Genomic DNA, 9,494 nt, shown 5'->3' with positions numbered 1-9,494 from the left:
GATCTCCTGACCTCGTGATCTGCCCGTCTCGGCCTCCCAAAGTGCTGGGATTACAGGCTTGAGCCACCGCGCCCGGCCAGACAGTAAAATTTTAAAAAGACAATGTCAAACTGATACCCTGGAGAGAGAATCATACATGGAATACTAGGCACAGATGCATGGACTTTAGAATGAGACACTCCGAAGCTGGGTTCCTGGTTTTGCCACCTACCATTTGTGAGGTCTTCAGTAAGTTTCTTTAGTATTATTTTCTTCTAGGGTCACACAACTAATAAGGGCCAGGATACATATTCTGATCTTGGAACTCTGAGTGCTGGGCTGGGACTACCTTGTCTTGTTGCCTTATTGAGAAGCTGGAAACTGATCTGTTTGGCTCCATAGCCCAACTTGCACACTAAAGATTTGCAAGCCCTTCCCCTTCCTCAGCTGCTTACTTTATAAAACCGAGGCCTCCTCCTCAGAGAGATTGTATTGGTTAGCTCTTGGTGCATAACAAGCAACTCCAAAGCTAGGTGGTTTAAAACAACAATCTTTTGGCCAGGCATGGTAGCTCATATCTGTAACCCCAGCACTTTGTGAGGCCAAGTCATTAGCATTGCTTGAGGCCAGGAGTTCAAGACCAGCCTGGGCAACATGGCGAGACCCCATCTTTATAGAAAAACAGAAAATTAGCCAGGTGTGGTGCTGCATGCCTATAGTCCCAGCAGGAGGCTGAGGTGGGATGTCGAAGCTGTAGTGAGCTGTGATCATGCCAGTGCACTCCAGCCTGGGTGACAGGGCAAAAAAGACCTTGTCTCTTAAAAAAAATTATTTTGTTCGGATTCTACGTGTTTTTTTTTGTTTTTTTTTTTTAAGTCTGAGCCAGGCCAGCTGGTCTCTGTGGAGCTCTCTCATGTCTGTGGTCAGCTAGCGGGACAGTTGGCAGTTGTTGATCTAGAATTGCCTCACTCCCATGCCTGGGAGTTGGCAGGCAGCCAGGGCAACTGAGTTCTTCATGAAGCCTCTCATGCTCCAGCAGGCTAGTCTGGGGCTGTTCACACGGTGGCCTCAGGGTTAGAAGTACAGCAAGAGAGCAACTTCCGATGTACATTTTTCAAGCCTCTGTTTGTGTCATATTTGGTAATGTCCCATTGGCCTAACCAAGTCATATGGCTAACTTACATTGAAGGAATGGAGAAATAGACTCCACCTCTACATGGGAAATGGAGAATTTGTCATCATTTTTGTAATCTCCCTCACAGGTCTTCCTCCAAAATAACTAAAGCAGCCCCAATCTCCGCCATATTATCCTATTTCATCTTCTTCACAGGACCTATCACCATCCTAAGTTATCTACTTGTACACATGCTTATTATCAATCCTCCTACCCCCTACACAGTGTAAGCTCCATGAATGCAGGGGCTCACTTTATCTTCTTCTCCTGTGTTCCCAGCGCCATGAACAGTACCTGGTAGGCATTCAGTAAGTATATGTTGATTAACTGACTTGTCTAAGGATTGGTGTGGAGGCAGAATACCAGGGGGCGAGAGGATAAAATGATCAATGTAAATGCACAGGAAAGTGACAGTCAAGTATGGATGACAATGAAGCATGGGGTACTCACAGAGGCCTGACATCCCTGAGGATTTGGGCTCCTTTGGCAGCTCTGACCCCGGTGTTTTCTTCTTATCGTTGGCTTTTATTGACAGGCAGGACCTGCTGACTTGAAGCATTTTGACCCAGAGTTCACCCAGGAAGCTGTGTCCAAATCCATTGGCTGTACCCCTGACACTGTGGCCAGCAGCTCTGGGGCCTCAAGTGCATTCCTGGGATTTTCTTATGCGCCAGAGGATGATGACATCTTGGATTGCTAGAAGAGAAGCACCTGTGAAAGTACTGAGGCCAGCTGGTATTAGTAAGGAATTACCTTCAGCTGCTAGAAGAGAGGCTCAAAGTAACAATGGCTTAAATGAGAAGCAGGTTTATTTTTTTCCACCACATAAAAGAAAAATAATGTTACGGAGTCAAAGGCTGGCAGGACAGGTCATCAGCTACTCAGAGGCTTTCCCAAAAGCTCTACCCAATGCCTTCTGCTTCCATCTCACTAACCACCCACCCCTACCTGGAATGGAGGCTGGGAGATGTGGCTCATTTGCTGGGTACGTGACTATCCCTCATAACAAAGGGGTTCTGACACTAAGGGAGAAGGGGAGAGTGTTGGGTAGGCAGCCAGCAGTCTTTACCAGAGGGCCTCCTGGTGTCTGGATTTTGATCTCAATGTGTAAAATGACAGAGATGTAACAAGCTCGTCGGGTATCATATCTCTTATTGCTCTATGTTGATGATACCTGTCTTTGTTGCGGGTAATATTGGACATTTGTTGTTGGGTCTGGGTGCCTGGTATCTGAACCCCTTCTTGTCTCCAGGGAATCCCCTGTTTTATGAGACTTAATGGGGGGCAATAACTACCTCCACTTAGGTTCCAGCAATTCTCCTGCCTCAGCCTCCTGAGTAGCTGGGAATACAGGCATGCACCACCACGCCTGGCTAATTTTGTATTTTTAGCTGAAAATGCTAGACACCGACTTTCCCAGCCTCCCCTTAGCCAGGGCCAGGCATGGGGACCAGGGATGCACCCGTGCCACACTTTGACTCAGGAAAGGGATCAGGAGTGCTCTTTTGTGTGGTAACTATGGCAGCAGTATCCACAAAATTGAGTTCCTGGTGTAGAAGTGGCAAGGATGCAAACTGTGGCAGTTGGTGCTCAGTGGCAGCAACGCCATCAGACCAGCCCTGCAATATCATTCCTGGAAGCCTCAAGTATTTTTTTTTTCAGACAGTCTTGCTTTGTTGCCCAGGCTGGAGTATAGTGGTGCTATCTCAGCTCACTGCAACCTCCGCCTCCCGGGTTCAAGTGATTCTCCTGCCTCAGCCTCCCTAGTAGGTGGAACTATAGGCACGCGCCATCACACCCGGCTAATTATTGTTTGTATTCTTAGCAGAGACAGGGTTTCGCTATTTTGGCCAGGCTGTTCTCGAACTCCTGACCTCAAGTGATCCTCCCGCCTCAGCCTCCCAAAGTGCTGGGATTACAGGCATGAGCCACTGCACCTGCCCAAGCCTCAAGTCTTATCTAGCTTTCCAAATGATCTGAGAACTTCTGATCCTTTTTAACACAGTCCTTTTTTGCTTAATTGGCCAAAGTTAGCTTTAGATCGCCTGCCTATGCTGGGCTAGTTGCTGTGCTAGACTCTTCCATGTCTATTACAAATTTTCCATCCAAACAACCCTGAGGTAGGAATTATTACTATCCCCTTTTTACCAATGAAAATGCAGAGTCAGAGAAGTTGTTCCTTGCCTGACGGTCACATAACTGATAAAGGCTGGAGCCCGGACTTGGAGCCCTACAAGCTGGCTCCAGGGCTCTCACATTGAACTTTTGTGCTGGTCTGCTTCTCGCTCTGGCTATTAGGTCCAGGCAGAATGACTGCCAAAATCTTTAGTGAGGAGCTAAGTCAAAAGTTGGCTGGAACAAGCCAAGTGTGAGAAATGGGGTCTTGAAGAGGAGACATTGAACGGGATGCTGCTCCTGGTCTGAGGCTGGCTGCCAGGTTCATGCCATGCTCCACTGCACATAGGGGAGCTCAGAGCTGGTCAGAGCTGGAGGCTGCTGCAGAATTGATGCCTAGAACTTCCTCGCCACCATGGAGCTCCATATGTTCAATATTAGTCATTTCCTTTTCTTTTCGTTTTCTTTTCTTTTTTTTTTTTTTTTTTTGAGACCGAGTTTTGCTCTTGTTGCCCAGGCTGGAGTGCAGTGGCACAATCTCGACTCACTGCAACCTCCGCCTCCTAAGTTCAAGCAATTCTCCTGCCTCAGCCTCCTGAGTAGCTGGGATTACAGGCATGCGCCACCACGCCTGGCTAATTTTGTATTTTTAGTAGAGACAGGGTTTCTCCATGTTGGTCAGGCTGGTCTCGAACTCCTGACCTCAGATGATCCGCCCACCTTGGCCTCCCAAAGTGCTGGGATTATAGGCATGAGCCACCGCGTCCGGCCAAGATTAGTCATTTCTAAAGGTAATTCTGATCAGACAGAACGTGAGCTGTAACACCTCATAAATTCAGAACACTTGTGGGATGGATTGTGCTTCCTTACTTCAGTGGAAAAGTGGTTCGTTTTGGCTGGGCACGGTGGCTCACGCCTATAATCCCAGCACTTTGGTGAGGCCAAGGTCAGGAGTTTGTAGACCAGCCTGGCCCGTATGGTGAAACCCCGTCTCTACTAAAAATACAAAAAATTAGCTGAGCGTGGTGGCGTATGCCGGTAGTCCCAGTTACTCGGGGGGCGGAGACACGAGAATCACTTGAACCTGGGAGGCGGAGGTTGCAGTGAGCCGAGATCGCGCCACTGCACTCCAACCTGGGCGACAAAGTGTGACTCTGTCTTATTAATAAATAAATAAATGAATAAATAAATAAGAAAATATGTTTGTGTTTTACAAATGTGTGGTTCATACTCCTGAGTGGCCTTATTAGCTTTTTGGTTAGGAGACAAGGGAAGGAACTTTCTTGGATCAGTGTGTGCTGGTGATTTTATTGCCTTTTCCTCTTAATTCAATCCCACTCTTTCCCTTCCTCAAGTCTTGTCCACCCAGCCCCCTACCCCAGGAAACATGGGGGACAAGTCTGGGAGACCACAGAAAAAACACCAATGACACTGAGCTATTAGAGATCAAAACTGGGTCAGGAAGAGCTCATGTTAAGCTTTCACATGTGCTAAGAACGCTGAAAGAAACACACTGATTTCTATCTTAATAGTGCCGGTTAATTGACAAATGTGGGACAAGATGAGGGAGAGGTCAAAATCCCCCTAACTTCCCAAAGCAAGACAAGACTATAATGATCAGAAACGTAATAGTAGTGTCAGAAGCACACAATCAGCTATGGACGGTGAAACACATAATGGTTCTATCTGTTCTGAGATTGTAAAAGCACAATTATTTTCATCAGGATAAAAAATAAACACGAGGCCGGGCGCGGTGGCTCAAGCCTGTAATCCCAGCACTTTGGGAGGCCGAGACGGGCGGATCACGAGGTCAGGAGATCCAGACCATCCTGGCTAACACGGTGAAACCCCGTCTCTACTAAAAAATACAAAAAAACTAGCCGGGCGAGGTGGCGGGCGCCTGTGGTCCCAGCTACTCGGGAGGCTGAGGCAAGAGAATGGCGTAAACCCGGGAGGCGGAGCTTGCAGTGAGCTGAGATCCAGCCACTGCACTCCAGCCCGGGCGACAGAGCAAGACTCCGTCTCAAAAAATAAAAAATAAAAATAAAAATAAAAAATAAAATAAACACGAAGAAAAACTATGCTGTTGAATGGAACATGCTACAACCTATGTTTATGGAGCACATCCCAAGTTGTATATGCATTATCTACAATCCTCACTATAAACCAGCATTTAGAAATTAGTAACTTCAGGCCGGGCACGGTGGCTCACGCCTGTAATCCCAGCACTCTGGGAGGCCCAGGTGGGCAATTCACAAGGTCAAGAGTTCAAGACCAGCCTAGCCAAAATGGTGAAACCCTGTCTCTACTAAGAATACAAAAATTAGCCAGGCATGGTGGTGGGCACCTGTAATCCCAGCTACCTGGGACGCTGAGGCAGGAGAATTGCTTCAACCCAGGAAGCGGAGGTTGCAGTGAACCGAGATCATGCCGTTGCACTCCAGCCTGGGCAGCAGAGCAAGACTCTGTCTTGGCAAAAAAAAAAAAAAAAAATTGACTTCACAGATAGGATACATTTGCTCAGAGATTATGAAAACTGCCCAAAGTCACCCAGCTGGTACAAGTCACAGCAAGGAACTGAACTTGGTGACAGTCACTACTGATTCTAAAAGTCTTACTCTTGCCTTTTTTTTTGGCGGGGGAGCAGGGACGGAGTTACACTCTTGTTGCCCAGGCTAGAGGGCAATGGCACGATCTCAGCTCACTGCAACCTCTGCCTCCTGGGTTCAAGCGATTCTCCTGCCTCAGTCTCCCAAGCATCTGGGAAGCTAGGATTACAGGCGCCCACCACCACACCTGGCTAATTTTTTTTTTTTTTTGTAGAGATGGGGTTTCACCACCTTGGCCAGGCTGGTCTCGAACTCTTGACCTCAAGTGATCCACCCGCCTTGGCCTCCCAAAATGCTGGGATTACAGGCGTGAGCCACTATGCCTGGCCAAAACTCTTAGTCTTTCTACAGCCTCTAACAGTGGGAGAAATGCTCTGGGCAGGTGCTGTAGCAAACACAGAATGCATATCAGGCAGAAAGATCCCAAGATTTGTCCCAGCCTTCAAATGGAATGGCCTACTCTCTTTTCAGTGAGAATACTTCATTTCCATTATTACCCTAACTGCAAACTGTATTCACCCAATTTTGCAACAAAATACAGCATCCCCAAGAACAGAACTCTTTTTTTTTTTTTCTAAAGAGACAGCGTCTCACTCTGTTGCCCAGGCTGGGGTGCAGTGCAGCGATCATGGCTCACCGCAGCCTGAACTCCTGGGCTCCAGCGATCTTCCCACCTCAGCCTCCCAAGTAGCTAAGACTACATGTGGTTGCCACCATGCCTGGCTAATTTTCTTTTTTTATTTATTTTTACTGTAGCAGGATGAGCCGCAGACAAAACTCCTCAGACACTGGATTAAAGAAGGAAGAGGTTTTTTATTCAGCCGGGAGCGTCGGCAGACTCGCGTCTTAAGAGCCGAGCTCTCCGAGAAAGAAATACTTGGCCTTTTTAAAGGCTTACAACTTTAAGGGGTCCACGTGAAAGGGTCGTGATAAATCAAGCAAGCATGGGAAATGTGACTGGGGGCTACATGCATCAGTTAACAGAACAGAAAGTTTTATAATGCTTTCTTCCTACAGTGTCTGAAATTTACAGATAAGTAGTTTAGGTCAGGGGTTGATGTTATTATTATTACTTTGTTTAACTCCTAGGGCCGGGTGGTGGTGCCAAGGTTGTCTGGCTATTTATCTTACTTTTGTTTCTTTCTCTCTTTCCTCTTGTCTTGTCAACTAGGCAAGGTGGGGGGGAGGAGGGCAGCAGGAGTAGTAGTGGTCTCCTTCCTTATTACTATTATTATTGGAGAGAAAAGGTGTTACTGTTACCCAGGTCCCAAACTCCTGGCCTCAAACAGTCCTCCCAATTTAGCCTCCCAGAATGCTAGGATTACAGGCATGAGCCACTTCATCTGACACAGAGAATTCACATATCACCCCTTCTCCACTTTTTTTTTCTTTTTTTGAGACAAGGATTTACTGTGTTGCCTAGGCTAGAGTGCGGTGGCACCATGACGACTCACTGCAGCCTCAGCCTCCTAGGATCAATCAATCCTCCCACCTCAGTCTCCCAATCAGCTGGGACTACAGGCGCGCGCCACCACGCCCAGCTAATTTTTCGTATTTGTAGTAGATACCGGGTTTCGCCATGTTGCCCAGGCTGGTCTCTAACTCCTGGGCTCAAGAGATCCACCCGCCTGGGCCTCCCAAAGTGCTGGGATTACAGGAGAGAGCCGCTGCGTCCGGCCCGTCTCCACTTTTAAAATTTCCAGTGACAGAAACTGTGAAAAGCAACAAGAGTTGTGTGTTTTAATATCCTAAACTCGAAGACAACCATACATGTAAATAAAAACTGTCAGAGCTCTCTGAAATCTTCAGTTTGGGTCTTCCAGGCTGCTGCAGCGTTGTTCACAAATCCACACACCTCTAAAGGTAAGCACAGAGCGCTTTCCTGGGTAGTCGGGTGGCCTGCTGGTAGTTGCAGGCTTCTGGTTTCCCACCTTAATGGCGATGGCAGGGCAACCTGTATTGGTGATGCTCTTTGCACAAGCAGTTCTTTCTGCCGGGAACGCCCTTCCCCAGCCTTTGCCTTAATGAATAACACTCTTTCTTCAAAACTCTGCTCAACAGGCGCGCCTTTTTGACGAGCTTAGTCGTCAGACTCCCTAATACAGTTCATAGTTTTCACATTTTTGTAGAATCTGTTCAAGTTCTAACTCCCTGCCCAAAGGGCTGCGGGCTCACCTCTGGCGCTCATGCCTAGCACCATGGCGAGCAAAGATGCGGAGTTAATAAAGCAGAATTATCGTTATCATTCTCAACACTAAACCAGCGCACCCTTTTCCGGTAAGTAGTTCCTAATAGTCCGGCCCCACACTCCGCCCGGCCCCGTCCTCCGCCCGGCCCTTCCCGCGCCTGGCTCCGCTCTGCGCCTGCGCCTTGGGAATCGCGGCTGGGGCATTCTCCAACCCCCTCGCTGGAAGCCTTCACTATTCTCCCTGTGGGTGGAGCGAACACTTGGGTCCTACCGTTATTAGTCTTTAGTCGTAATTGATATTAAACAAAAGTAAATGGGTTTATTTTTCGTGAAAAGTTAATTCTCCTTGTTTTTGGATTTGCCCCTCATGCACCAAATGATACAGTCCCACATCAGCCAGGCTCCCTACCCAATACCCCTGACGCCTGCGACTGAGAGGCGCCTTCCGTGCTGTCGTCATCACGTCGGCCGGAGCTAGCGCTCCGTCCTGGGCCACGCCTCCCGGCGCACCGCCGCTCCTCGCCGGTTGCTAAAGGGCCTTGGATACCTGGCCGCGGGATGCTGGGCGGTGTCAGGTGACCGGTGGTCGCTGAGCGTCAGGTAAAGGGCTCCGACAGTGGTGGGCCGGCTGGGGCGTTGGGGCGGCCTGGGAGCTGGCGAGGGCCTCGACACACTCTTCGAGGCCGCTGGGCCAGTCATAGAACTTCCAGGGTCCACCGGGGTGAAGTAAACTGGGGGCGCGGACGTAGCCCGGGGTTGTGGCGCTCCGGCTGGGCGCCCATCTGCACGGCCTCGGGTGATGGGGATATTTTAGTCGTTCCGCTGACTATGAAAGAGCAATCGGAAGAGGAATCGTAAAGTCTTAATCTCTCTTGTATCGTGGCTGTGATCCCTCGGTGTTCATGTGGGAAATACTGATTTGACGGGTAATGTTATTGAAGAGAAAGCGAGAGAATGGTTGTGCAGCGTTACCCAAATATTCGTTATTTTTACAGTTTTAAAGGCCTTATAGTATTATTAAGGAGATGCATTTCTGACTAAGTCTGACAGTACAGCAACGCAGACTTGCTATTGTCACCAGGGGCTGAACTAACAGAACAAAAAAAGATAGATGTGTCACATTAGTGGGATCATGGAGGGGGCAGTTTTTCAACTGGACAAAATGATGTTAAAGTGCTTAAAGAAGAATAAATATGTGAAATCCAGGAAAATTCTAAAATTAATGGTAATAAGGGAAATTAGCTCTCCAGAGCCACCAGATATTATAACATAAAGGTATAGCAATTAAACTACTTAGAAGATGGGTGCAGCAGTGTGGGCCTGTAGTCCTGGCTACTTGGTAGACTGAGGGAGGAGGAGCCCTTGAGCCCAGGAGTCAGAGACCAGCATGGGCATCAAAGGGAAACTCTGTCTCTGAAAAAAAAAAAAA

At 48.2% G+C, this 9,494-nt stretch overlaps 2 protein-coding genes across 4 annotated transcripts in view; both read left to right on the top strand.

Annotated features, from left to right (window-relative positions):
- Positions 1-2,067, top strand: part of SGK2 (serum/glucocorticoid regulated kinase 2) — a 29,849-nt gene extending 27,782 nt beyond the window's left edge. For all 3 annotated transcript variants that reach the window (XM_011929031.1, XM_011929032.1, XM_011929030.1), the window contains exon 13: positions 1,689-2,067. In XM_011929031.1, coding sequence (XP_011784421.1) covers positions 1,689-1,853 — 165 coding nt within the window. In that variant the 3' untranslated portion in view covers positions 1,854-2,067. The remainder of the gene's footprint in view (positions 1-1,688) is intronic.
- Positions 2,068-8,526: 6,459 nt separating this feature from the next.
- The window catches only part of IFT52 (intraflagellar transport 52), a 62,838-nt gene continuing 61,870 nt past the window's right edge, over positions 8,527-9,494 (top strand). Inside the window, exon 1 of the mRNA XM_011929200.1 lies at positions 8,527-8,665. The gene's annotated coding sequence lies outside the window, so the exon portion shown is untranslated. The remainder of the gene's footprint in view (positions 8,666-9,494) is intronic.

This window comes from Colobus angolensis, unplaced genomic scaffold, assembly GCF_000951035.1.
Source record: "Colobus angolensis palliatus isolate OR3802 unplaced genomic scaffold, Cang.pa_1.0 Scaffold8, whole genome shotgun sequence".
NCBI lineage: Eukaryota > Metazoa > Chordata > Mammalia > Primates > Cercopithecidae > Colobus > Colobus angolensis.
This window is presented reverse-complemented; position numbering and strand designations above follow the sequence as displayed.